Source organism: Malassezia vespertilionis, chromosome 6, assembly GCF_029542925.1.
Source record: "Malassezia vespertilionis chromosome 6, complete sequence".
NCBI lineage: Eukaryota > Fungi > Basidiomycota > Malasseziomycetes > Malasseziales > Malasseziaceae > Malassezia > Malassezia vespertilionis.
In genome coordinates this window covers 11,604-37,907 of record NC_079252.1, presented here as the reverse complement: position 1 = coordinate 37,907, position 26,304 = coordinate 11,604, and the positions used below count along the sequence as shown (strand labels likewise).

General features: G+C 53.5%; 14 protein-coding genes across 14 annotated transcripts; 6 read left to right on the top strand and 8 right to left on the bottom strand.

Moving 5' to 3' along the window:
* Window positions 1–50: 50 nt before the first annotated feature.
* Window positions 51–3,269, bottom strand: GCV2 (glycine dehydrogenase (aminomethyl-transferring); the record flags this gene model as incomplete). Its single annotated transcript, XM_056207716.1, has 2 exons — window positions 51–3,223; window positions 3,266–3,269. 2 exons carry the CDS (start codon window positions 3,267–3,269, stop codon window positions 51–53), a joined length of 3,177 nt encoding a protein of 1,058 aa, XP_056063691.1.
* Window positions 3,270–3,615: 346 nt separating this feature from the next.
* On the bottom strand, window positions 3,616–5,274 carry CBK1 (Serine/threonine-protein kinase; the record flags this gene model as incomplete). The annotated part of the gene is made up of 2 exons (XM_056207715.1): window positions 3,616–5,141; window positions 5,181–5,274. The coding sequence occupies 2 exons, from the start codon at window positions 5,272–5,274 to the stop codon at window positions 3,616–3,618; spliced, it is 1,620 nt and encodes a 539-aa protein (XP_056063690.1).
* A 117-nt stretch (window positions 5,275–5,391) lies between these two features.
* On the top strand, window positions 5,392–6,387 carry TRM10 (tRNA (guanine(9)-N(1))-methyltransferase; the record flags this gene model as incomplete). The annotated part of the gene is made up of 1 exon (XM_056207714.1): window positions 5,392–6,387. One exon carries the CDS (start codon window positions 5,392–5,394, stop codon window positions 6,385–6,387), a length of 996 nt encoding a protein of 331 aa, XP_056063689.1.
* A 9-nt stretch (window positions 6,388–6,396) lies between these two features.
* On the bottom strand, window positions 6,397–7,213 carry MVES1_002893 (uncharacterized protein; the record flags this gene model as incomplete). The annotated part of the gene is made up of 2 exons (XM_056207713.1): window positions 6,397–6,498; window positions 6,548–7,213. The coding sequence occupies 2 exons, from the start codon at window positions 7,211–7,213 to the stop codon at window positions 6,397–6,399; spliced, it is 768 nt and encodes a 255-aa protein (XP_056063688.1).
* A 640-nt stretch (window positions 7,214–7,853) lies between these two features.
* On the top strand, window positions 7,854–9,572 carry MVES1_002892 (uncharacterized protein; the record flags this gene model as incomplete). Its single annotated transcript, XM_056207712.1, has 4 exons — window positions 7,854–8,555; window positions 8,593–8,603; window positions 8,704–8,732; window positions 8,809–9,572. The coding sequence occupies 4 exons, from the start codon at window positions 7,854–7,856 to the stop codon at window positions 9,570–9,572; spliced, it is 1,506 nt and encodes a 501-aa protein (XP_056063687.1).
* A 21-nt stretch (window positions 9,573–9,593) lies between these two features.
* On the bottom strand, window positions 9,594–10,655 carry HEM2 (porphobilinogen synthase; the record flags this gene model as incomplete). Its single annotated transcript, XM_056207711.1, has 3 exons — window positions 9,594–10,492; window positions 10,521–10,612; window positions 10,642–10,655. 3 exons carry the CDS (start codon window positions 10,653–10,655, stop codon window positions 9,594–9,596), a joined length of 1,005 nt encoding a protein of 334 aa, XP_056063686.1.
* Window positions 10,656–11,025: 370 nt separating this feature from the next.
* MVES1_002890 (uncharacterized protein) lies at window positions 11,026–12,648 on the top strand (the record flags this gene model as incomplete). The annotated part of the gene is made up of 1 exon (XM_056207710.1): window positions 11,026–12,648. One exon carries the CDS (start codon window positions 11,026–11,028, stop codon window positions 12,646–12,648), a length of 1,623 nt encoding a protein of 540 aa, XP_056063685.1.
* A 117-nt stretch (window positions 12,649–12,765) lies between these two features.
* TIF45 (eukaryotic translation initiation factor 4E) lies at window positions 12,766–13,650 on the bottom strand (the record flags this gene model as incomplete). Its single annotated transcript, XM_056207709.1, has 1 exon — window positions 12,766–13,650. One exon carries the CDS (start codon window positions 13,648–13,650, stop codon window positions 12,766–12,768), a length of 885 nt encoding a protein of 294 aa, XP_056063684.1.
* A 223-nt stretch (window positions 13,651–13,873) lies between these two features.
* Window positions 13,874–14,527, top strand: MVES1_002888 (uncharacterized protein; the record flags this gene model as incomplete). The annotated part of the gene is made up of 1 exon (XM_056207708.1): window positions 13,874–14,527. One exon carries the CDS (start codon window positions 13,874–13,876, stop codon window positions 14,525–14,527), a length of 654 nt encoding a protein of 217 aa, XP_056063683.1.
* A 1,466-nt stretch (window positions 14,528–15,993) lies between these two features.
* MVES1_002887 (uncharacterized protein) lies at window positions 15,994–16,440 on the bottom strand (the record flags this gene model as incomplete). The annotated part of the gene is made up of 1 exon (XM_056207707.1): window positions 15,994–16,440. The coding sequence occupies one exon, from the start codon at window positions 16,438–16,440 to the stop codon at window positions 15,994–15,996; it is 447 nt and encodes a 148-aa protein (XP_056063682.1).
* A 590-nt stretch (window positions 16,441–17,030) lies between these two features.
* On the bottom strand, window positions 17,031–19,019 carry EXO70 (exocyst complex component exo70; the record flags this gene model as incomplete). Its single annotated transcript, XM_056207706.1, has 5 exons — window positions 17,031–17,089; window positions 17,121–17,176; window positions 17,209–17,563; window positions 17,591–17,730; window positions 17,761–19,019. The coding sequence occupies 5 exons, from the start codon at window positions 19,017–19,019 to the stop codon at window positions 17,031–17,033; spliced, it is 1,869 nt and encodes a 622-aa protein (XP_056063681.1).
* A 2,317-nt stretch (window positions 19,020–21,336) lies between these two features.
* On the bottom strand, window positions 21,337–22,380 carry MVES1_002885 (uncharacterized protein; the record flags this gene model as incomplete). Its single annotated transcript, XM_056207705.1, has 1 exon — window positions 21,337–22,380. One exon carries the CDS (start codon window positions 22,378–22,380, stop codon window positions 21,337–21,339), a length of 1,044 nt encoding a protein of 347 aa, XP_056063680.1.
* A 420-nt stretch (window positions 22,381–22,800) lies between these two features.
* Window positions 22,801–23,343, top strand: MVES1_002884 (uncharacterized protein; the record flags this gene model as incomplete). The annotated part of the gene is made up of 1 exon (XM_056207704.1): window positions 22,801–23,343. The coding sequence occupies one exon, from the start codon at window positions 22,801–22,803 to the stop codon at window positions 23,341–23,343; it is 543 nt and encodes a 180-aa protein (XP_056063679.1).
* A 482-nt stretch (window positions 23,344–23,825) lies between these two features.
* On the top strand, window positions 23,826–26,180 carry MET6 (5-methyltetrahydropteroyltriglutamate--homocysteine S-methyltransferase; the record flags this gene model as incomplete). The annotated part of the gene is made up of 1 exon (XM_056207703.1): window positions 23,826–26,180. One exon carries the CDS (start codon window positions 23,826–23,828, stop codon window positions 26,178–26,180), a length of 2,355 nt encoding a protein of 784 aa, XP_056063678.1.
* Between the last annotated feature and the right edge of the window lie 124 nt (window positions 26,181–26,304).

Here is a 26,304-nt window from a genome sequence, read left to right as displayed (position 1 = left end):
GTGGACTACGGTACAAATATCGTCACTAGGGTTGAGCCTGTAAAGAGGATTTACTGTTCCACGTACGACTCCACGTCGCCGCACTCGCATACGAGGTTGCGGTCGCCAAAGGCGTCGTCAATGCGTGACACAGAGGGCCAGAACTTGTTGGTACGCAGGCCTTTCACGGGGAATGCCGCACGTTCGCGCGAGTACGGACGGTCCCACTCGTCGGAACTGATTGTCTCCATCGTGTGTGGCGCCATCTTCAGCAAATTGTTGTCTTTGGGCTGCTTGCCGTTTCTGATTTCCTCGGCTTCTTGGGCAATGCAAAGAAGCGCTTCAATCAAACGTTCAACCTCTTCCAACGGCTCGCTCTCTGTAATCTCGATCAAGAGGCCTGTGGAGATAGGCCAGGAACAGGTAGGGGGATGAAAGCCATAGTCCATCAAACGTTTGGCAAAGTCCATCACGGTCAAGCCCAGCGACTGGTAGTCGGCCACATCCACGAGGAGCTCGTGGGCAACGTTGCCATGCTTGCCCACATACTTGACCTTGTACTTGTCCTTGATCCCATTGACAACATAGTTTGCGTTAAGCAAGGCAATCTCGGTGGAAGTACGCAGGCCTGTCCAGCCGAGCATCTTGATATACGCCCAAGCAATTGTCAAAATCGATGCGGAGCCCCACGGGGCGGATGTAATAGGCTCAATCGCGTGCTCGCCGCCCGTATTGACCAGGGGATGGCCCGGCAAATACGGCGCAAGGTGTGCAGCCACACCAATCGGTCCAACGCCTGGACCGCCACCGCCATGGGGAATGCTAAACGTCTTGTGCAAGTTCAAGTGCGTCACGTCCGCACCCATTACTACGGGATTCGTGAGGCCGACCTGCGCTTGGAAGTTGGCGCCATCGAGGTACACGAGACCGCCATTTTTGTGAACAACGTCAAACGCCTCTTTGATCTTGGGGAAATAGATGCCCGTCGTGCCGGGCTCGGTAATCATCGTCGCGGCAAGATGGTCCTTGTGCTTCTCAGCCTTGGCCTTCAAGTCCTCCAGATCAATGGTGCCGTCAGCGAGGTTCTTGACCGACACAACTTTCATGCCTGCCATGACTGCCGACGCTGGGTTCGTGCCGTGGGCACTAGTGGGAATCAAGCAAATGTTGCGGTGCTGTTGGCCCTGGGCGTTCAAGTAGGCGCGGATGACCGAAAGACCAGCAAACTCGCCTTGTGCGCCCGAGTTGGGTTGCAAAGAGATGGCGGGGAAGCCCGTAAGGATGCTGAGATCGTGCTCAAGCTCCTTGATCAGCGTCTGATACCCTTGCGCCTGGTCCAGGGGAACAAACGGATGGATGCCGCCGATGCTGGGGTTCGAGAGGAGCGACATGCTTGCAGTGCTGTTCAGCTTCATCGTGCACGAGCCGAGCGGAACCATGGCATGTACCAAAGAGAGGTCCTTGTTCTGGAGGGTGTGGATGTAGCGCAGCATGCTGGTCTCGGAGCGATGCTGATTAAAAACGGGCTGCTGCAAAAAGGGAGTGGTGCGCGCAAGGTCTACCGAGCCATCATCAGGCTTGATGGCGAGGGTATCAAAGTCGCTAGCACGCAGTTGCATCTCTTCCGACGCGTTCACGAGGTCTTGGGCGCCAACTTGCTTGCCGCCATTCGCGCGCGCAAACACATTGACCACGTCGCAAACGTCCTGCAGCTCGACCGTTTCGTCAAAAGAAACACCCACGCGCTTGTCAGAGACGGGGCGAAGGTTAATGCCAGCCTTAACACCCTCGTCCAAAACGCGGGCGGCGTCGTCGACTTCGACCGTGATCGTGTCGAAAAAGGCGCCGTCCTTGTTCAGCAAATGGTAGCCAAGACGCTCGAGCTCCTTCTTTAGAACACGTGTTAGGCTGTGTACCTTGGCTGCAATACGGCGCAGGCCTTGGGGGCCATGGTACACTGCATACATCGCCGTCAAGTTGGCCAGGAGCGCCTGCGCCGTGCAAATGTTGGAGGTGGCCTTCTCGCGGCGAATATGCTGCTCACGCGTTTGAAGCGCAAGACGATACGCGGGATTGCCGTTCGCATCGCGGCTTACACCAATCAAACGGCCAGGCAAACGGCGTTTCAGCGCGTCGCTTGCGGCAAAGAAGCCGGCGTGGGGGCCGCCGTAGCCAAGCGGCACGCCGAAACGCGCCGAGTTGCCAACAGCGATATCTGCACCCCATTCGCCTGGAGGGGTGATCATGGTGAGAGCGAGCAAATCCGTGGCAGCAATGAGCAGTGCGTCGTTTGCCTTGACCTCTTTCGCCAGAGGAGCCCAGTCGATTATTTCGCCGTTTACGTTGGGGTACTGTACAAGCACACCCATGATGCGGTCGCTTTCGATGTCAGCAGGGAGGCCTGCTTTGCCGTTGGCTTGCAATGGTGCTTGCGCAATCTCGATGCCGAACCCAGTGGCACGGCCTTTGAGCACCGCCAAAGTCTGCGGCAAAACGTTTTCATCGACCAGAAACAAATTCCTCTTCTTGCTCTTGACGTTGTTAAACGCGAGAATCATGCCCTCGGCAGCGGCAGTGCCTTCATCCAAGAGGGACGCGTTAGCAATGTCGAGGCCGGTGAGCGACTTCACCAAGGTCTGGTAGTTAAGCAAGGATTCAAGGCGGCCCTGCGAAATCTCGGGCTGGTAGGGCGTGTAGCTCGTGTACCACGCGGGGTTCTCGAGCACATTGCGCATCACCACGGCAGGCACGATGGTGTTGTTGTAGCCCATACCAATGTAGGAGCGAAACTGCTTGTTTTGTGCTGCAATCTCGTTTCCACGGTGCATCGCTTCCGACTCGGACATGGGAGGGATCAAATTAACAAGCTTGTCAGTTTGTTCCAGGCGGACCTCGGAGGGAACTGTCTCCGCGACAAACTCGTCCAGTGTGTTGTAACCGAGCTTCTTCAGCATGTGGTCGACCTGCTCGGCGCGGGGCCCAATATGGCGGTGCAGAAAAGTATCTTGAGGAGTGTAAATCGACGCACTGGCACTCGGAATATCCAGGCGCTGCACATCAGAGCGGCGCTGCTGGTCCTCTGTGGCAAACAGCCGCCGCGAAGTAGTGCATGCGGGGTTATGAGCGCGCACTGCGAAGCGCGCCATCGAGAAAGGCGCTACTGGCTTCAGCATTGCGCGGCTACCACGAGCAAGCACACGAAGCGCTCCGTGGCTTTGAACCAAGACCATTGCGGCAAAGGTTTCTGGGTGAAAGGGAAGGAACAATGCCGATGCCTCCTCCGTACGCATTCTCGCTCCGCCCGCCCTGCATGCAGTGTTCAAACTATCACGTGAGCACGCCGAGGCTACCATAAGAGGCATGTCCATGTAGCTACCTCTCAGCCATTGGCCCTTCCCACATTTCGCAATCGCTACACGCTTCCGATGGTATTTTAAGGCAGAATCGGTTACTTCTTTACGTAGAGGTGCTCCTCGAGATGGCCATGGTGGCACACTGGATAGTGGGTGTGTGCGGCACGTTTTCAGAGCCGGCATACGGTAGTTTCGTTACATCTAATCATGATGACGCTATGGATCGCAGATGATTCTTCGTCTCACATTGGCACTATACTATATACATTGCCAACATGTTTTGCTACAATGCACCCTCGTTCGCCTCATAGCGTCGGAATGTATAGCCCAGGAACGCGAGATCCTTGGCGCACACATCGACGTCTGCACCAGTAGGCACTTCAGGCACGTCTTGGTAGTCCTCGGTAGGGAAATAGCTTGTATCCGTGACGCTTTGCAAATGCGGGACAAACGGCGCGTCAATACGCCGGATCGTACTCCAGTCCACGCCGGCAAAAAATGGATGGTCCATGATTTCTTGCGCGCCGGTCTTGCCCAGCCGTTCTTCGGGCGCACTAATGAGTCGCCGGATTAGATCCTCCGCCTCGGGGCTTAAATGGATATCGTCAGGGAACTGCAGCGTCTCTCGCCACGCGAGAATCTTGCGGTACGTATCGTGGGCATTGTCCGAGCAAAAGGGGGGGTAGCCACAGAGGCACTCAAACATGATGGTCCCCAAGCTCCACCAATCGCACTCGTTCCCGTACCCCTGCTGCAAAAAGATTTCGGGGGCAATATAGTCGGGCGTGCCCACGGTCGAGTAAGCAAGCTTTCGGCGGTTTGCTTTCCACGTCGCAATCTGGTCTTTGTTGCTGAGTGTAAGTGTGATGCTGTTCACCGCAACACTGTTCCTGTTCGACTGTTCCTCGTTCTGGGGGACTGGATCTTCAAGTAGCTTTTGGTAGTACGCGTTGTCGTGCTGCTTGTGGAAGCCCGTAGAGAGACCAAAGTCGGACATTTTAATGTGGCCTTTGTTGTCGATCAATATATTGTCTGGCTTGACATCACGGTGGATAAAGCCCAGAATGTGGATCGACTCCAGTGCAAGAACACACTCGGCAATGTAGAATCGCGTCACGTCCTCCGAAAAGGTATCGTACTTGATGAGCATCGTCATCAGGTCACCGCCAGGCAAAAACTCCATCAAGAGGTACAGGTATGCCGTATCCTGGAACGAGTAGTAGAGCTGCACAATCCAGGGCGAGTTGGACTCTGCCAGCACGTCGCGCTCGGCGCGCACATGTGCCAGTTGGTCTTTTTTCAGCATCTCACTCTTGCGCAGCGTCTTCATCGCATAAATTTTGCCAGTATCAACTTTTTGCACGACGCGCACTTCACCAAAAGAGCCTTTGCCAATCACCTTGACTGTTCTAAAGTCGGCCAGGCCAAGCCGCGTGCGGCGCAAACGCAAGAAACTCGACTCGCGACGCCCAAGCTCCCCAAGCTGCCGCGCCTTGCGCTCCTCAGAAAGAGGAATGCCATCAGACGGGTTGAGGAGATGCCGCTCAAGCTCAGCACGCCGCTGACTGCGCTCCACCGCTTGGTTCACCGCCGTACGGTAAGTATGTTCCAAGCGCAGTTTGGCACTCTGCGCGGCATTCAGCGTCGTCTTGCTCAGGAGACTGCCATCCCGCGCAAAGTATACATAGTCTTCTTCATTGTCATTGTTCATACGCCCGCCCGTATTCTCCGTCTGTTGCTGGCCCACGGCACCGACGACAGGCACCATATACTGATTGGAGCCGTATCCATACGCTTGCTGGAGCGCTCCTGTCGCTGCATGTCAGGCACAGGACATGTAAAACGTACCAAGTTCGGATGCTCCATGCTCCCGCTCTCCGTTCGGTCGGTTCGCAAATGCCGCATCCGCCGTGCTGTACGCAATGGGCCTCGTGCCGTCCATGGCGGTACAAGGAACGAGCACGCTGCGGCGCTGCGCCCGATGCCGGGCAAAATAAAATTTGGCCTCGTAGGTCGGTTCTCTGCATAATCCACATCATAAACGCTGGCGTTTTGTGTCATGCAGCGCCGGGGGGGAGACGAGGGGCCGACACCGCGCACAGCGCCGCCGGTGACGGTCATCGATCCCACCACGGGAGAGAGCATGCAGATGACCAAAACCGCCGCAAAGAAACTTGCGCGCCGCGCCATGCGCGAGGCAAAAAAGGAGGCGAGGAAGCCCGAGTTCCGCGCACGCGAACGACAGCGGCGCAAGGAACGGCGGATCTTGCAGCGTGAGGAGCGATCTAAAGATCCAGATGCACAAGAATTTGCACAGCAGCCACGTCCATGTGTCGAGCCGTTCCACGCGCGCGTCGCAGTCGATTTAGGATTTGACGATATGATGACGCAGGACGAGACGACGTCGCTTGCGTCGCAACTAGGGTACCTGTACGGCGTAAACCGTACAAGCTCGCATCCTTTTTCGCAGGTGTTGTTTGTAGGCGCAGGGCGCACGAGTGCGCGTTCGCTTGGGTTTGCGCCGCCAAAAAGCGGCATGCATGTGTATCCCGACCCGGGCACGAGTGAGACTTCGCTGCTGCACGATCGAGTAGGCAAGCACATGGAGGATAAGAATCGCGGTGTATGGCATCGCTGGAAGCGGGTGAATCTGCTGGAATATGGTGGATTGGAGGCGCTATGGGACGAATCTACGACGGCGGTAGCGCCATGCGCAAAAAGCAACGTGGTGTACCTCACCGCGGATACGGGCAATACGATCGACGCGCTCGAAGAAGGGAAAACGTACGTGATTGGAGGCATCGTAGACCGGAACAGGTACAAGCATCTATGCGCAAAAAAAGCAGAGGCCATGGGGATAACCATGGCGCGACTTCCTATCGATCCGTCCTACCTCGGGGGGCAACACATGGGTGCGCGGCGAGTTCTCACCGTGAATCAAGTGTTTGCGATCCTCGTAGGATGGACAGAGACGCGTGATTGGACCGCTGCTTTGCAGCGTGGTCTGCCTATGCGCAAATTTGTGGCTCAGGAGGGTACTGGCGAAGCGCAATGACGCCAGAACCTACGCCAGGTATGTGCTCGCCAGGGGTGGAAATCCAAAATACGGGCCTTTTTGCAGCACAATCAGCCCTTTGGAGTGAAGGATGTAGGCCTTCATCAATCCCTGTCAAGACGTGTAAGCTTACCGAATGTTGCGAACAAAAACAACGTACCTGGTCCACAAGGTTTGCGGCAATACACTCAATGTCGTCCAATCCGAGCGACGCATCCTCCCATGCAAGCCGCGCTGGTCCAACCAGCAAGTTCATGCACAGCGTCGGTGGCGCATTGGAGCTTCCAGATGCTCCAGGTGCAAGCTGCAAGCAGCGCCGGAACAAGTTTCGCCACGCGCCTAGCATGGCTTTTTCGTACAGGATCATATACAGGCCTTTTGTGCGCAACCAGTCGCAATGCCGCTCGATTTCTCTTCGCACGCCGGCGCCGTACCCGAGTTGATGGTACCGAATCATGTTTCCAAACTCGCTCGTGAGCTGACATTCTTCCAGCAGCGATCGTGACGCGTAGCGGCCCATAACAAGATAGGCGGCAACCAAGGGGATGAGGATTTTGCGCTTGTTGTGTAGCTGTGCATTGGTGCAGTGGTCAAATGCCCAGCGTAGATGCTCGGCGCCGGCCTCGATTTGGTGCTGGATCAAGCGTATTTGGCCTAGATAGTAGCGGTATGTAACGCGGTCCGCCATGGGATACCCTTCCTCGCCACTCGTCTCGGCTCCATTCGGTGCATTGCGCCGGTTCATCAGCAAAGCGTTTTGTACCGAGCCCAAGACCGTCTCGCAAAGTCGAGTATTATTGAGCTTGAAGTAGGCACGGAAGCTCATATTTGCTAACGTTAGCACCGCATACCGCTTCGTTTCCCCGCATGGTAGCGCCGTGCGGTCGTTCGCGGCGAGGCCTGCACATTTGGACAGACGGCCCGCAGCGTCCACTGTTTTGGTATATCCTCGGTCTTGACTAGCACTGTCCACGCACACAGCAAGTGTTACGAGTTGCAAAGCGGCACACTTTAGTACGGGAATAAACCACACCGTGTCAGGTAGTGCAAAGATGGCCGCACAGTCGGAAAACACACTCATCCATGCTTCGTAAATTGATGAGGCCCGCGCTCGGTTTGTTATGGCAACAAAAGATGGAGCATGATGTTGTATATAGTGCAGCGTATCCTGCGCCAGTACCACAAATCGCTTGGCATGCGTGCCATTGCTGCGCGCAAAAAGCGACGCTGTGACTTGCTCCACGTTTACACCCCGCAGTGCATTTTGCAGCGCAGCATGCGCGTTATTGTCTAAAACAATGCACGCACGTAAAACTTCTGTATCGCACCTTCTCACAGCATCCTCAAATTGCGCGAGATAGGACGCAACCGCGTCGTGGTCCATCGCAAGGCACTAAGGCACAGAGCAGGACGCACAGGACACGAATGCATCACGTGCAGGAAAGACATCCCTTCCACCATCGACCATGTCTTCCGCGCATCGACCGACATGGGAGCCTGCCCAAGGCAAGACGGACGTGGCTCATTTATCCCATATGCGGTCAAAGCATGATACTGCTTCGCAGATGCATCTCAAGTTCCGAAGACCGGGCGATGCACAGCGGCGATCTCTGCAGGAAATGAAGGAGGAGCTCACTGTGGGGGAAAAACGCGCGCGAATGGAGAGAGATCCTGAGCTGGCTGAGGAGGAGGAGGAGGAAGATGCCAAGCGACGCAAAATGCTGCAGGATGCGCATGACCTTGATGCCGATGCCGATGAGGAGCAGTTGCAAGAGAGCGCAAAAGCGAGCGACGACGACCAGGACGATGACGCAGAGGACTCGGAAAACGAGGAATCCGATGAAGAAGACGATACAGAGATGCTTATGCGTGAGCTTGAGAAAATCAAGCAGGAGCGTAGGGAAGAACAGGAGCGGCGCGAGCTGCACCACGCCGCACAATATGAACTGTCGCGAGAAGAGGAAATCGCGCGAGGGAATCCTCTTTTGAATCTAGAGAGTGCATTGCATGGCGCGAAGCCCAGTACTGCACCAGCACCTACAGAAAAGCGCTGGGACGAAGACTTAATTTTCCGAAATCAGGCCGCGGGTGCCGCTGATTTGAGCGTGAGCAAGCGTGGGTTTGTCAATGACTTGACGCGCACGGAATTCCATAAAAAGTTTATGAGTGTACGTTTCTGTGACAGTCACAGTATGCTAACCGCAGCGCTATATCAAGTAAACCAACGCCGTAGGCAGCCATGTATGCATAGTCCAAAAAACGCGAGTTTTCGCATGTGGAGTGGAACCCGCAGCTTCTTGTCGCACCAACCCGTAGCATGGGCCGCTACGCAGTTCTCGTCACCGGTGCGTAGTAACGCGCTCGTATGTAACCAAACAGGCCCTGCTGGTGCAGGAAAGTCTACCTTTTGCTCTGCGTTAGTTTCGCATGCACTTAGCCTCGGCCGGACGATGCATTTGTTCAATCTGGACCCCGCCGCGGAGCATTTTGAATACGAGCCATCCATCGATATCCGTGAGCTAATCTCGCTAGATGACGTGATGGAGGAGATGGATCTTGGACCGAATGGCGGTCTTGTATATTGTTTCGACTATCTGTTGAACAACCTTGACTGGCTCGAAAGCGAACTTGGCAGTTACGACAACGATTTCTTGCTAATTGACTGCCCCGGTCAAATTGAGTTGTACACGCACTTTCCTGTTATGACGCGGTTTGTCGAAGTGATGCAGCAGCAATTCAACTTTCGTGTATGCGCAAATTACTTGCTTGATTCTCATTTCATGGACGACAAGCCCAAGTACTTTGCTGGGGTCCTTAGTGCGATGAGCACAATGATCAACTTGGACGTACCGCACTTGAACATCATGACAAAGATGGACCTCGTGTACCGCACGAATGACAAGGATGGTCCCAAATATTTGCTGCGCAAGGAGATGGAACGGTACATACATCCGGACCCACTGTTGATGGCTGATTTGGGCTACGAAATGTCCAATCCAAAATTTCACGCCCTGAACGAAGCTATTGTAAATTTGATTGACGATTACAGTATGGTCTCTTTCTTGCCTTTAGATCTCACGAGTGAAGACAGTATTGCCGTCGTGCTTTCCTGCATTGACAACGTCGTCCAGTATGGGGAGGACGAAGAGCCCATGGAGCCCAAGGACATGGATACGGAACAATAAGGCTTCATTCATTTTTTCCAGTTACTTGGGATGCGGCAAGTCGATCCACTCGAGCAATTCCGGTGTGAAATAGGTCAAAATAAGGGTTGCGCCGGCGCGGAGCATGGACGTTATCGTCTCCTCAACCAAGGCACGAAGCTCGCCAACGCCGGCATTTGCCGCTGCATGTAGTGTAGAATACTCGCCGCTCACTTGGTAGCAGGCTCTTACATAGTCGGGTGCGATCTCGCGTGCATCCGCGAGCACGTCCAGGTACGGAAGCGCCGGTTTGACCATGATAATATCTGCACCCTCGGCTATATCGCGATGAATTGCACGGCGTGCAAGTCCACGCGCATTCGGGGGAAGTTGATAGCACCGACGATCACCAAATGCGGGTGCAGATGCGACGGCCTCGCGGAATGGGCCGTACATTTTCGAGGCAAACTTGGCGCTGTACGCCATCAAGGTTGTCTTGCTTGCGAGGCCAGCCTTGCGCAACCCCTCGCGAATTGCGCCAATGCGACCGTCCATCATATCGCTCGGTGCAACACATTGTGCACCGGCTTTTGCGTATGCAACTGCAACATCGGCCAAGCGCTGAATCGATGCGCTGTTGTCTACCGTGCCATCTTCATGTAAAATGCCGCAGTGGCCGTGCGAGGTATATTCACATAGGCATACATCAGCTGCCACAAATAGCTCAGGGAACAGTGCATGAATCTTGCGAATCCCTGCAATCACTGGGCCTTCCACGTCGTCTGCGAGTACACCACGTGCGTCTTTCGGTTTCGTCACTGGCACACCAAACAAAATGACAGACTGTAGACCGCGCTCCACCAATGGACGCAAAAACTCTTCAAGACGGTTAACTCCCCACCGGTGCTGATTTGGCATACCACCCAATGCAATCTTGGCGTCGGCCTCGTCAGTGATAAAGACTGTCGTGAGCTGGAGAAGTACACGTACTTGGGTACATGAGCGACGATTTGGTCAGCACTTGACTCTGTGACTGCAACGTACGCCCCAATGGGGTCGAAATGCTTGGATGCAAGAGTACACTATTGTGAGTGGTGTCGTATGCACATACCTTGCTTTGGCCATCGCGGTCGTATGATCTATCAGTGCATGGCCAACGTATTGGCCTCCACACCGCCATGTGCTGCTTGCAGTAAATTATGTTCACGTGATCCTTAGTTGTAGTGGCGGGCAAATTGGATCAATTGCAAAAGCAAACAAGGCGCTCGCTAAAAGGGGCGCGCGTACAAGTCGCTTCTCATTCTCGGTAAAACTCGCTTCTTTTCCAGGAAACCATTTCTTCTACCGCCGCTCTAGGCGAGTAGTTTTTGGCCCTGCCTGGCCTAGCGTTTGCTTGTATACTGATTGAAATCAATCCGTGCTTCTATCTGGTTGTTCCTGCTTTACTTCAATTCTATCGTCTTTTTCTTTGAAAGCATAGCACCTTGGCACAACAATGCAGCTGTCCCCTACTGAAGCGTCGCAGCCAAATGCGTCGGAAGACGTAGCCGAGCCAAACTCAACAAGTCCTGAAAACAATCTTGTTTCCCATGCGGATACGGCCGCCAGTCAAGCGCAGGCCCCTGCGCCACAAGCCCGGCAGGCCCCTGCGGTGAATGGCGAACCTGCACCCACTTCATCACTGTCTGTTCCTCTTGAGGAAAAGGTCAAGGAAAGCAGCGGTCGGAAAATTTTTAGACGCATGCTTCCGAGCAGCCTTGGTACGCACGCCGATCGTGAACTCGCTCCGCCGCCGAACGCAGTTTCGCCACGTTCGCCCAACATGGAGAAGTTCAACGTGCCCGGCACGGATGCTGAGGAATCCGCATTGGCGGACTCTGTGGAGAGCATGAATTTGAAGTTTGACGGTTACTCGCCAAGCCCCACCCCGCCTGCTGAATTCCGCTCCCGTCAAAATTCGTTGGGGGGTATGGAGCATCCCAGTGCTACCTGTGGAAACCGCTTGACTACGACTGCTCTAAGCGACTTGGATGCTAAGGTCAAGGTCTCTGGACCTGAAAAAGGCAAGTCGCCTGGTTCCGCTTTTCGAGACATGATTCTCAACAGTCCTATGATCCCTCGTCGAGGCTCCACCGCGAGTCACCGGTCCGATGGCAGCGCTAGTGGCAAGTCGTCCAATGCACAGAAGGACACGAAGAAGAAGACCGCAAAAGGGTCCAACTCCCCAGGCACTGGCACTGGCGAAGTAGCCAGTCTCATGAAAAAGTACGGGACGTGCGAGCGTGTAGCGATTGGCAAAGGGGCCACAGCGGTGGTTCGTATCGCGCACAAATGGGACGAGAGCATTGAGAAGCTGTACGCCGTGAAAGAGTTCCGCAAGCGCCGCAAAAATGAGACAGAGAAGGAATACGTGAAAAAGCTCACTTCCGAGTTTTGTATCTCCTCTACTTTGCACCACACCAATGTGGTAGAGACTGTGGACCTTGTCCAAGATGATAACAGGCACTGGTGCGAAGTTATGGAGTATTGTCCAGGCGGCGATTTGTACGCGGCGATCAAGAAAGGTAACCTCACTGAGTCGGAGATTCAGTCCTACTTTAAGCAGACTGTTATGGGCGTGCATTACATGCACTCTATGGGTGTGGCGCACCGTGACATTAAGCCCGAAAACCTTTTGCTTGACGGTGCTGGTCATATCAAGATCACCGATTTTGGTGTCAGCGATGTGTTCCGCATGTGCTGGGAAAAGTCGACGCATTACAGCAAGGGGCTCTGTGGCTCCGAGCCTTACATTGCACCCGAGCAATTTGAGCAGAAGGAGTACGATGCTCGGCTTGTGGACATTTGGGCTATTGCGGTCGTGTTCTACACGATGCAGTGTCAAGAGCTGCCATGGAGGATTGCAAAGATGTCAGACCAAGCCTTTCAAGAATTTGTGCATTCCTACCTCAACACGACGATTCCCAAGCCGTTGCCAAATCTTTCGCCGCGCGAATGCAGGCCTCTGCTGAAGAAGATGCTTTGTCCTGATCCGAAAATGCGTATCATGACGGAAGAGATTCTCAAGGATACTTGGATTACACAGATCCCGAATGATGTGTCGCCAGGCTCGTCGTGACCTAATTATGTCACTCCACCACACACAACCCTCGTAGCGTAAAAAATGAATGTATCATATGCGAACTATTCTTTTTTTTCTTTGTCTTGTTGCATGTACAGCATATAGATTAGCGCACTACGACACAAGGCTACGCTTCCCGCGCTTCTTTTCGCTGTCTTTGTGACTTTGGAACTCGACTTCGGAGGAGAAACCACCTCCTACCTTGGCATCCATTGGGTATCCCAAAACATCGGTCTTAAAAAAGCGACCCATATCCTTAAGGCGCCGACCGACCAAGATGGACTCGGAAACTTCACCATCGGGCATATCTCCATCGTCCCATTCGTCCGCGCGGCGAGTCCAGATGGAAATGCGGTAGTAGTTTGGACGCGCCTGCAAAATCACGCCAGTCACAAGCTCGTCCTCCCTAGAGCAAGGTGGTTGCTTTTGCGCAGATGGGGTTTCCAATGTTTCACCAATGGCGGCCAGCATGGTATACAGCCATAGTTTATCGATCTGCCCTCGATGCTTCTCGCGCGGGAGCTGGAGACTCCATTTGCCGCCGTTGCCATTCGCGGGGTCCTCCCACGCAGGCTGGATGCCATCTTTGAAAAGATAATAGTTCGAGCTTTGCGGGAGACTCGACGGAGGTACGATATTATTGTACAGGCCCCAGAACTCTTCGACGCTGTCGAGGCCGACCACCTTGTGCAAATTCGCACCCCAGCTTTCGCGGCGCTCTTTCGCGCTGCCGACGCCTTTTTGCTGCAAGTTATCAAACCACAAGGTCCACTTATTAAAAAGAGGGTGCTTCAAATTAAAGTCCGAAGGATCCTGGAACACCGTTTTCACGTCGCCATCCTGCGTCTCCTCCGACGGAGATAGGGCAATATTACTCTCTTCCATCGCCGTGGCAAGAGCTGCCTTCGAAGCAAGTTCTGCTTCAGGAGAAAGGGCACTCTTTCCCGCGCCTGGGATTTTCACCTTCACCTCGTTCTCAGTTGATGGCTTCGTCGCCATGATTTTTTAATGAAAAAAAAGGCAAACGCAGCGGCACGCTGGCTTGACGTGAAAAGTATCGGTGGATAAGCCCGCGTAAAGGATGTCACGACCTACCTATTAGGCCGATCGTTATTTCTCGCGCTATCAATTTAACTCCGCGGCGTGCATCGAGTATTAGTAATATTGCGGTACGCCACCACTGCCCCCTGCCTGACGAGGGGAACGTAAGTTTCCCGCCACGATGTACTGTTCTGCTTGGGTTTTCGCAATAGTCGGTGCTTTGTGCACTATCACCGCAACTGCCGACACGCACCGCAAACGTGCTCCGGCAAACTGGCAAGATGACACGCGCAATGCGTTGTCGTCTGCCTTCAACTACGCGACTCAATACGCACCCCCCGAGGCCGTCCCATACATTGCGGAGGGCAACAGCTATGCTACTGCATGGATGAATGACAAGGACGCTCAGTCTAACACGGTTGACAACCCTCCGCCGGCGCCGACTTCGAGTGCCATCGCTCAGCCCCCTCCACCCGCATCCCCTGCGCCTAGCCCTGCACCTAGCCCTATGGAGGATGACAGGCGCGGCGCGCTTTCATCTGCTCGCAGCTACGCTACCGAAAATGCACCTCCCGGCGCGATTCCTTTCATTGAGAAGGGCAACAGCTACGCGACTGCTGCATTGACGCAAGCTGCTCAGCCGACCCCGAACGCGCCTGCGCAGAAACGCAACTGGAAGGATGACAAAAGTGCCGCCCTTGAGTCGGCGCTATTCTATGCTACGCAGCACGCTCCTCCTGAAGCAATCCCCTACATTTTGAAGGGACACAGCTACGCTGTGGATGCATTGAACCGTCAGCCCGCCCAAGCTACCCCCGCGCCGAATGGCAACTAAGTAAATGCTACGCAGGCGTTGCTTTGCTTTGCAACAATTCAAGTATACGCAATTCAACTGTCTTTGGTAACGGGATACTTTGCTATTAGCTTATCAAATGGTTTCATTTTTTTTAATGCCGCAGAAATATAGGTTTTTCAATTTTTTCTATTCATCATATCTGCAAAACCATGTTACGACATAGAGTGTACATTGAAAGAGCTTCCGTTCGATGCACCACTCGGATATTGATGTACTGTACGTGGGAACGATCTGGGAGGTGGAAACGCAGCTGATCCGGAGAATGTCCACGCGCCCGACTTGGGCGGCGGAGATGAAATCCTTGCGCTGGGCGGTTGTGCTTGGGGGTAAGATGCTCCGGTAGAAATATTAGTCGGTCGCATAGGTGCTTGTGTAGCTGATGAGGAAGATGACGCGCCTGACCGTATCGGCAGCGTTGCACTTATTGGATAATGGTTTGCCTGAGAAATCGTAGGGGCTAGGGCAGGTGCAGGTGCAGGTGCAGATGGAGGGGCTTGCGCAAAAGGGGGAGCGGGCGCTGGAGGTGGCGCTGACGCTAGAGATGGCGCAGGTGCAGGTGCAACAATAGGCTGTGGCTTTGGCATAGGTATATCTGCCGGTGGCCGAGGAGGCGCCGCTCGCGAAGGCATGGAGGGTGGCGGAGGTGGTCTTGACCTTGGAGGCGGAGGTGCGCTCGCATTGTTTTGAGCTGGAGCCTCGGGTGGTGCAGGGGGGGCAGGTGGCGGCGAATTTTTTTGAACCACAGTGCTCACACTTCCTGGCGCAGGCGGCGGAATTGGCGGGGGCCGGGAAGAAAGTGCTGCTGGTTTTGCGCGTGGAACGACTGAAGGAGGACGAGGTTTACTCGGTGGGCGGCTTGGCGCTCTCGGACGCGCGCCTAATGTACCTGGGCGTGGTGCTGCGGCAGCCGGAGGCCGCGGTGGCATTGGCGCGCGCGTCGAAGGGGGCGTTGGATGGGCAGAAGGGGGAGCAGGCGCAGCTGTTGTAAGCGAAACAAATCTAATACGTACCCGGTCGACCAATTGCTGGGCCCGCACCTCCAGTAGATCGTAGCTTGGGACGTCCAGCAGCAAATATATCACCAAGCCCTGATGGGTTCCCGCCAGACGGCGCCGATGCCGCAGATGGCGGCTTCGGTGCGCTCGCACGGACAGCCGCCCCGTTATTTTTAGACGATCCGTCAGCATTGCCTGCTACCGCCGGCCTTGAACGATCATTCATTTCAACACCTGTACATTAGACTATCCCTTGCAGCTTTTACATACTTTTTAGTGAGCTTCCTTTACGGATCGCTTCCTGTAGTGCCGAATTCATCGTGTTGGAAATGAACCCAACGCTTGGTGCGAGTCGACGGGCATCGCGTCACGTGAACCCTCACAGCGTGTACCTGCATGCTATCGAGGCGCGGACAAGAGAGCGAGCGAAACAGCTGATTTACAACGAAACTATACAACATTCATAGGCTGTTGCGATCCATGAAAAGACACATCCTCTTCCTCTTCGGTTACATGCGAGGGGAAAATTCCCCAGCCCGAGGCCCCATGTGTGATGCAGGGACGTGCCAAGTTGCTTTCTCGAATGCCGCAAGCACCCAAAGAAGAAAGGTTGCTGTCAAGTGAAAAGCTCATGGTCGGTGTGCTAATGTGGCGCATTGATGCACGCGACTTGAGCACTTGATCGCGTACCATGTCAGATACGTCCGACTTGTCAGGTACTGGCGGTGCGAAATCATCGCTGTAACCCTGGAAAGGAGCCGTGTTAAGCGAACTCAAATTCCTGTACGTGCTCCTGGAGACGGATGTCATGACCGGAAATGGTAAGGAGGGCAATGCACGGTCCGTGCTATATCCCAACTCCCAAGCCGCGCGTTTCTCAAGGAACGGCTCTTCCATATCGTCGATTTGCACGCGGCGTTGGTGTGCAAAATGGGTGATCAACGCTAACAGTCCAATGAATAATGTACAAGCTGCAATGATCATTGCAATCATCAAAACAAAATATCTGTTGGGGGGGGATGCCACATGGGGTGAAAGTACGGGCTGCGATCGCGGCGGGGGATGCACTGTTGCTGTATTGAACCTCTTGTGGTGCGCACCAAAGTGGTTTACATGGTGTTCATCTCCGGTGCAAAAGACATTTGGTGCATATACAAGTACAACAGCGCACAGCACCGACACGCGGCGCAGCATAGCGGTACTCCGTCCAGCGGAGAGAAAAGGTGGCATCTTGAGAGAGGTTACACAACCAGTGTGCAAAAATTAGAGGAGTGTTGAAAGTATGGGCTTGGTAAGACCAGCTTACAGCGGTTAGCGGATATGGTCCAGGCGTGTATGGTAATGTTACTACAAGCCTGGCGGTCGGTGGAGTGCACACTTCTCGTGCTGGATGTTACTTTGCGCACAAGAGCCAATAAAAATAATTTGCTGAAATCACGATTGGCGCAGCGCTCGGTCCACCAGAAATGTTTCTACAAAAATGTTTCCTACAGGAAAATCTCTGCAATCATGGATTCAACGTCCTTTTCAGACTGTCTTCCTTTACCTGCAGTCAGCAATCATGTATAGATACGCACCCGTCGCATCGACTCTTTGTTTCGACAAGTGCGTCGAGTAGATCGGCGTAACAAGCCTGTATATAAGTACAATAAACACACAACGTACCGTACGACTTCGTTCCGTAGCGTGTCGGAGAGTCCACGATTACCACGGGCCAGCGGATGTGTCCTGTGGATTCGGTCTTTTTCGGCAAGTGCTTCAAAGAAATTACTCATCGGATCGGTCGCAGTGCTTGTTAGGCCGGGTGCTTCGTCCGTCAATGCTGCGATTACATTGTTCCAAGATTCCAAGTAACTTGTGCATGCTGAGCGCAGCGAATGCGATAGCAACTGCCCACTGGTATTCACAGCACCATCAGGGAGCACTGACCGCAATTGACTTACTTCCAATTGCAGGTAAGAGATGTTGTTTAGCAAGAAAATGGCCGCGATCGTTGGCTGTTGTACAGGGCTAATAGAGCCTGGATGTGAGTAACAGTGAAACATACGCTCCAAGGCAGTTACAATCGCAGCAACCAGATCCCGGAAATATTCGTTAAATAGACCTCCTGCAGATATGTTGGACACAGAGTCAGCATCTACCCAATTCTTTTGGCCCGTGTTTTGCAACAAGCTCGCGAGAACATCGCTGCATGGTGAGTATACTCAATACACATACCCATATTCTCCCATCGACGAGAGGAAATATATACCAAGCCGTGCGATATCGCTTACATCGACACTGACCGAATCGTGTTCTTTTTGAATTGGAATGACCTTGACATCGCGGAGGAATTCAGGGAAGAAGAGGTAGGCATGCTGGCAGGAATTGGCAAATGCGTCGTAAAGATCTGTAGAAAGTTGCTTCCCCTGCTGGAGCACGGCAGTCCAACGCTCACAATTGGGACCCAACACTGCAGTACAAGCACCAAGAAAGTCCAACACCAAGAAACGATGTGCGTTCAATTCGTGTCGCAAACGCGGCAATAGCGCAGGAAGCATAGTATGCATAGTATTAAGCAATCGGCTCACCACATTCGTAAACGTCGTCGACATAAATGTTTGCCACGACAACCCATCGAATAAGGAGGTCAAGATAGTGTGTTCCGTTTGCACTAACTGGAGCACTCCATTCAGCCACTCTTGCAGTCCTGCTTGGCCCCTGCGGTAGGGAATAAAAACTTCGCGTGGCGCATGCACCGTTGGGTCCTGAAGTTTTGCTGCTGTTTTCACAACATGGTCTGCGAGGGGCGCAATGCTCTGCGCAATGTGGTCCGATCGCACATTCGCATAAAAGCCAAGTGCGCTTTCGAATGGCGTGCCCTGACTCTGTTGGGCTGGAACTGTCGAAAGGAATTGCAGAAGCGCTTTGATCGACATGATGCACTCATTCGACAGGATGGGTAGCGGCACGTTTTGGGATAATTGCATTTTCAAGTCGATAGGCCGCGATTCTGCGGTTGTATACGCGCGTACCAATTCGGCAACGTTGCGCGCGCCTAAATCAATCAGTGTCTCCATCTTGCTTTGCATTTGAGCGCTGCGGGGATTAGTACTTTTTGCATTTACTTCTGTGATCAGGCGCTGGATCGTCTCCAAGTAGGGCCACGGATCACGCGCATTTGGACCGCGCAAAATGGCTGCCTCTTCATCTACCACGGCATTGTAATGACCCAAACTCCGGCCTAGTTCTTGTTGTGTAAAACCAATGTTCGAATTGATCTTGCTGAGCAGCTGTGTGCTGCGGTGAATGGGCAAAATGCTGCTCTCTAGCTTCACCAAGCGGCGATCGAAACCATTAAGAATCGTAGTCATGCGGCTCGTGAGGTTTCCAAGACGCTTTTGATTTTGCTCTAAAAGCTCCATTTCAGCCAGCGCCAAATCATTGTCTTGCGCATTGGTCAGTGTGGACGATGCTATGCGCCCCATTTGCATCATCGCGGGAGAGCGCAAAAAGATGAACCTCCACACACAAATGCACGAGCCCACCGGTCACTTTTGCCCACCATACCAAACACTTTCGCCGGCCTCGCAGGCGCTTTGGCCTAGACCAGCTAACACGCTTGTCTCAGAGCAGGAGACACATTTTACTAGGCCAACGGGCACTGTTTTCTCTCACACCCCAACCATGTCGAATGAAGCGGATATACGAGCAGCAGTTTCGCAGTTTCGGTAACGCACGCAAACCCAACATGCCTATACTTGCGAGGGTAGTGCACGGCACAAAATAAATGCATAATGTAGCTTTTTACGTTCCACGAATGACATTGCAATCCCCCTCCTACTGCAAGCATGGCTCGATCATGCGACTCTTTACCGCTTGCTCTACTCCACATCTTGCAAAATGGAAAGCAATGCCGCGCGGATTTTGAACGAACTGAATAACCTGGACTATGAGCGCAGAGGTAACGCTCCGTATACATTCAACGGCGCTCTTAGGTCAGTTAATACCGATCTATATGCCAATCGGTACTCAAATGTTTTACCATGCACGTTTCTTCTATAGTAAGCTCACAGCAGACGACAGCAGCTTGCTTCAAGGACCATACTTGAATGCGTCCTACATACCGGCGTTTCCAGGGAGTATTGAGGGGTCCTTGGCGTGTATTGTGTCTCAGGCACCGACCCCGTCCACCTTCCAAGCATTCTTCCACCATCTGCACGCGCAAAAGGTCAATGTGCTTGTGAACTTGACCCCGTTGGAGGAGGGCGGTATGGTTAAAAGCGATCAATATTGGCCCACCACGCCAACCAGTCCGCTACATTTTGCTGACAATGCACTGAAAATATCCCTGCTTCCAGATGCGCCCAGTGGTTTGCCTTTGCTGCAAAACCTCGCGTACCGCTCGCTCCAAATTAGCAATGTAAAGGAGAACTGGTCACATACAGTAACACTCTTGCACTATACAGGATGGAAGGACCACGGTGTGTTGGACATTTCTATGATGCTTTTTCTGTTGCGTGCAGTGACCGAAGCACAGAAGAAGGCTCCCGCTAGCGCGCCAATATGGGTACATTGCTCCGCGGGTATCGGACGTTCAGGGACATTGATTGGAGCATACCTTGCGCAGCAGGTAACGCCTACACGACACGGAGCAAACAGCCTTAATTTTGCAGCTGACATAACAAAGTATATGCGCCGTTTCCGTCCGGGCATGGTCCAAACACTCGGGCAGTTGCTGACGCTTGCACATGCAATCGAGGCATTACAATCATAATAGCTACAGTCACATCATTTATGGCCATATGGATAGCTTCCTGTTCCCGGGTGTGAGGTGTCGCTCTTTCTTCGTTTCGCTCTTGGGCCGCTGGATTGTGGGGTGCGCTCTTCCGTCTTTTCTTTCGCATCAGCCGTAGAAGATAGCCAGTCCAGCGCCGAATTACTTAATGATGTGATCATAGGCGCCGTGTGCTGATAAATAATGGCTCCGGCTTTGGCAATAGGCGTTTCGGATGCCGGCGTGGCAGTGTTGGCGTAACGCGTCGCATCGCGCGCGCTTCGCTCTCCTGGCGATGCGTCCGAAACGTATTGCGAGCGTTCTTGTGTGCCAGGCTTTTCAAATCCTGTGCGTAGTACGCCTACTACGACTTGCACAGAAGTGCTGAAGAGTTTCATCGACGCCTTCTGGCCTTTTTCAACCATGGCGTCCACATCGTTCTCATGCGCGGCAAGAAACGGTGCAAGGTACTCGGTGAAAATATTTAATGTCCCCTATGAAGTCAGAATACAGTGGGGACACACGTACGTTTGTTTGTGGCAGCACGAGCCAGAGAAAAAAGAAAAATTTGGCGTACGTGTAAAAAGGGACCCTGCAATGAGCACTACAAGCAACTGATTACACACCATTGCCATGCCCACCCCAGGAAAATTTCAAGAATCCGGAAGCTAGCCAATATGCACCAGTACATGGACCATTGCTCCAGCTGCGACAGTTCAGTGGGATGCTCGTCCGATTCGGGTGCCTGACTTTTATCGGACGACTGCTTGTGCCAGTAAAATGCTTTGGACGTAGATCCTGGCCGGGATGGTGATGTTAACACCTTGAATGTCGCGTACAATGGGTACATGTACGCTACAGCAACGGTGCACACCGCCAGCGTCAATGAAAACATGACGCAGCGCGAGATCAACACACAGGTGGAGGAGCTGCGCAAAACATGTCTACCTCCACCGGAAAGGTCGAAATAAAATTGTCTTGCTAGTTCTGCTAAAAAATATCCATAGTATCACAAAAGTCTAGATACGCTCATCAGCTTAAAAGTTCATGATGCTCTCGTCGAGCTTGTAAAGAGGCCACGAGGAGCGACCACCGTGGACACCGTCGCCGAAAAAGGCGCTGCTAGCGTAGATGCCGTGGTCGTTACCGTCATAGTAGTCGGTGACAGCGGTAAAGCCACTGTCGCTGAGCTCATCACGGTGTGTAGACTTCATGTTGGCAGTCTTCCAGTTGTCGTTAGACTGGAACGCAATAGCGTCGGGGGCACGGGCAGCGACCAAAACGCTCTTGCCGTTGACAGGGACGTACGTAAGCTTCTCAGCGCCATTAAGAGAGCCAAAGTTGCCGTTAATCTGGACGGGGTGCGCCTTGGGGTTCTTGCTCTTCACGTTGAATGCGGTAAGGGGACGGTTGCCGCCGTAAGCAAGGATGCGGTCAGTCGCAGGGTCGTAAGCAATGCCACTGTAGCCAGGGCGCTGCTTGCCGTTGCTGTCCTCGTGGGCCCAGGCCTCAAAGGACTTGCCGTCGGGACTCACTTTGGCAATGGCAGGCATACCGAGGGCAAAGCAAATGTACGAGTTGCCGTCGTTGTCCTGCGTGGAGTCGACGCTACCGAAAGGACGAGTGCCAAACTGCTTTTCAAACTTGTCCTGAATCTTGTTCATGTCAATAGACCAGAGGGGCTTGCTCGACTCCTTCAAAGGAAGGTCAAATGCGTGGAACGACGAAGGACCATTGTTTTTCTGGTCGTTAAAGTTGAACGCGTTGGCGTTCTTCGCCACGGCGTAAAGACGCGAAGCCTTGTTGTGCTTGTTCAGCGACAGACCAGACATTTGCTGGTTGCCATCGCCGCTCGAAGACACGCCGTCAATGCGGACGTTAATATGCGACCTCTCCTTCGGGTTGTACACTTCGATCAGACCTTTCCAAAGGTTCGACTGGTAGAATAGACCGCGCGAGTGGTCATAGACGGTGTCCTCCGGGGAGAGATTTTTCACACGCACGTTAATCCTGTCAGGAAGAGCAGCCGAAACGGCGCCAAGCGTAGCTGCGGATGCCAAGAAAAGTGCAGAGGTGCGCATTGTAGTGGTGCTATGCTAAGACTGAGCCGTCTGTATTCCTGTCTTGTCTGTATTTGTGCGCAGCGAATATCTACGCTCGTTCGCCTGTGTCATGCAGGATGCGGAAATGCGCCGCGGCATGCATATATTACTTTATCCAGTTAGAATATACCGCAATCAACGGAATGTATAAATTGGGTGCTTTACACGTGATGAGCTTTGATGCAATTTAGTGGACTATGCAGAGCCTAACGCTGCCAACTGCAGGCGCCCTGGGCGTATCCATTGGCATTCAATAGGAACCGTCTCGGCGAGCACCCATGCGGTTGGGCGCGCAACGCCGAAGCTCTGGTGTTCGGTAGGAAATAAACACGCGGTTGCGCGTGTCCCATAAATATAGAGGGAAGGAGCAAGCGCAACCCATCTCAGGACTTTTCAAACATGGTATCCTTCAACGCACTGCTCTCTGTTGTTGCCCTTGGCATGGCTGCTGCTGTTTCGGCCGCTCCGAATGCTCGCCGTGCTAGCCCCGACAACCAGGTCTGGGTCACCAACGTCAAGGATCACTGTCTTATTCTCCCCAAGCACAAGGAGAGCATTGGTGACAGCGAGCGCCCCGGCGGCACGCGCTCTTTCTGCACCAAGCCCTACGATGGCTCCCAGGGTCAGCTTAACTCTGACTTCTGGACTGAGGTGCACTTTAAAAAGACCAGCAAATATGTCCAGCTTACTGGTTGCATCAACCCTAAGGTACAAAGCACTCTCAAGCTTCACGATGACGGTGGCCAGTACGACTCGAACGGCGGTGACGGTGGTAAGGGCAACCCTCGCAACTCTGTCTGCCTCGGCTATGCCGCTTATGTTGAGCTTGTTGAGCCCTCGAACAGGCACGCTTGCATTCGTTGCTGTCACAACCCCAAAGACTGCAACGTGAACAACGATGAGGACGGCTGTGAGGCTGTCATTCCCGGCAAATACTGCTAAATTATGAACGCATTGAGCACAGAGTTTACGCGCTCTTGCATTTTGTGGATCCTTGGTCCACTCTGTTGATTGTGAATATATACTATTCTCCCTAAAGACAATTTTCTACTCATTCTTTATTGTTGATGGTTGCATCTTGTTTAAAGAAAAACCCCCCTCTTTTTATGGTCCATACTGTTTAATATATATAACACTTGTTTCTGCCACCTTTACGCGTTGTTGGACTTGTGCGTCTCCCGCTGCCTGCCAGCGCGACAAGCGCTTGCGTGCCACGCCTGCGGCACGGGAGCTTATTACTCAGCTGACAAAGTATGCGTGCGTGCATGCGTGCATGTTAGCGTACCAATCGCTGGTGCGAAAAGCGGACAATTTGCTATTTTAGCGACACGTGGACGCTGAATGCGCCATGTCCAGTTCGGCCCGGGGGTCGCGCGAAGTAGTGGGTGTCGCAAGACCGAAAAAGTGCTTCTTTGCATACAACCATGGCGTACGTACCAGGCATCTTGCATCGTGCCAAAGTGCCGAGACTAACCTCACGCAGTACTTCCGCAGTTCTCGGGTTTCCTCGCATTGGCCCTCACCGTGAGATGAAAAAGGCACTTGAGGCCTACTGGTCTGACAAGATTTCTTCCGACGACCTGCTCAAGATTGCAAAGGAGCAGCGTCTCAACTCCTACGAGATAATCAAGAGCAAGGGTGTAGACTTCGTTCCTTCGGGGACCTTCTCCTTTTATGACCATGTTTTGGACACCTCCAACACGTTTGGCATCATTCCTGAGGCGTACGCAAAATCGGGTCTTTCTCCCCTTGACACCTACTTTGCCATGGCCCGTGGCCACCAAAAGAATGGTGTTGATCTTCCCGCTACGGAGATGAAGAAGTGGTTCGACTCGAACTACCACTACCTTGTCCCCGAGTTCTCGGAATACACCACGTTCAAGGTGAACAACACCAAGCCCGTGGACGACTTTGTAGAGGCGCAAGAGGCCGGCTACAATGCACGCCCCGTGCTCGTTGGCCCCATTACCCTTCTTTATCTTGGTAAGATTTCCAAAGATTCTAAGGACGCGTCTTTCAACCGCTACAGCCTTCTCCCTAAGCTCACGGCAGCGTACGGCGAGATGCTCAAAAAGCTCGCCGACGCTGGCGCCTCCTGGGTCCAGATTGACGAGCCAGTACTCGTGCTTGATGACGCCAAGAAACTCGCCAAGGAGTTCAAGGAGACCATCGAGTCGCTCCACCAGGCCGCGCCTTCTCTCCAGATCCTGATCGCGACCTACTTTGGTCGTCTCGAGGACAATGTCAACATTATTAAGGACCTCCCTATCGCCGGCATCCACATCGACTTGGACCGTGCTCCCCAGCAGCTTGAACCTGTGCTCCAGGCAATTGGTTCTACCAAGATAGGTATTTCTCTCGGCCTTGTTTCCGGCCGTAACATTTGGAAGACCGACCTGGCTACTGCGCTGGAACAAGCCAAGAAGGCCATTAGCGTTGTCGGTGCTGAGCGTGTCCAGATTGCCAGCTCGTCTTCGCTTTTGCACACTCCTATCACAACTGCAAACGAGAAGAAGCTCGATTCCAAGGTTCTTGACTGGTTCTCCTTCGCCACAGAGAAGTGCGGCGAGATCGCTACACTTGGCCTTGCCCTCCAGAACTCGCCTGAGGCCGAGGACCGTATGTCTGCCAACGCAAAGAGCATTGCTGCGCGCCGTGAGTTTGAGAAGAGCTCCGACCCTGCAGTTCGCGATCGTGTCAGCAACATCAAGCCCGAGGACCTTTCGCGCAAGTCGCCCTTCCCGCACCGTCGTGAGATTCAGCGCAAGTACTTGAAGCTCCCTCCGTTCCCCACCACCACCATTGGCTCTTTCCCCCAGACCAAGGAGATTCGTCAATACCGCTCTCGCTTTAGCAAGGGCGACATTACCAAAGAGGAGTACGAAAAGTTCCTTGAGAACGAGATCAAGTCGGTCGTTGAAAAGCAAGAGGCTCTTGGTCTCGACGTCCTTGTGCACGGTGAGCCGGAGCGCAACGACATGGTGCAATACTTTGGCGAGCAGCTGGAGGGCTTTGTCTTTACTGAGAACGCATGGGTTCAGAGCTTTGGCTCCCGCTACGTTCGCCCTCCGATCATTGTCTCGGACGTCTCTCGTCCTCAGCCGATGACTGTTCGCTGGTCGTCGTACGCACAGAGCTTGACCCAGAAGGTCATGAAGGGTATGCTTACTGGTCCCGTTACCATCCTCAACTGGTCGTTCCCCCGTGTCGACATTGGCCGTGACATGCAGTCGAAGCAGATTGCGCTTGCGCTCCGCGACGAGGTCATTGACCTGGAGAAGGCTGGCATCAGGGCCGTCCAGGTCGACGAACCTGCCATCCGTGAAGGTCTTCCTCTCCGCCGTGGTGAATGGGCGGGATACTTAAAATGGGCTGTCGACTCTTTCCGTCTTTCTGTGGGTGGCGCATCCGATGCGATGAACACCGCTAGCCACTTTTGCTACTCTGACTTTAACGATATCATGAGCTCCGTCATTGCTCTCGACGCCGACATGATCTCGATCGAGAACAGCAAGAGCGACGCCAAGCTGCTCGACATCTTCAAGAGCACCAAGTACCCCAACGAGATCGGCCCCGGTGTCTACGACATCCACTCGCCGCGTGTTCCTACTGAGCAGGAGATGTGCGAGCGCATCAAGGAGATGTGCCAGTACATTGACCCTACGCTCCTCTGGGTAAACCCCGACTGTGGTCTCAAGACCCGCACCTGGTCCGAGTGCACTGCACAGCTCAAGGCCATGGTCTCTGCAGCAGATTCTGCACGCAAACAGTTTGTTTAAAAGTCAAGTTTTTCTGGGCCCAGGTGATGTGATTTGGTGTCTGCAGCAGCGCCGGTAATAAAATTCATCTACCTGTGTACCGGTCCCGTCCTTACTCAACTATGGACGCTCCTACAGGCGTTGC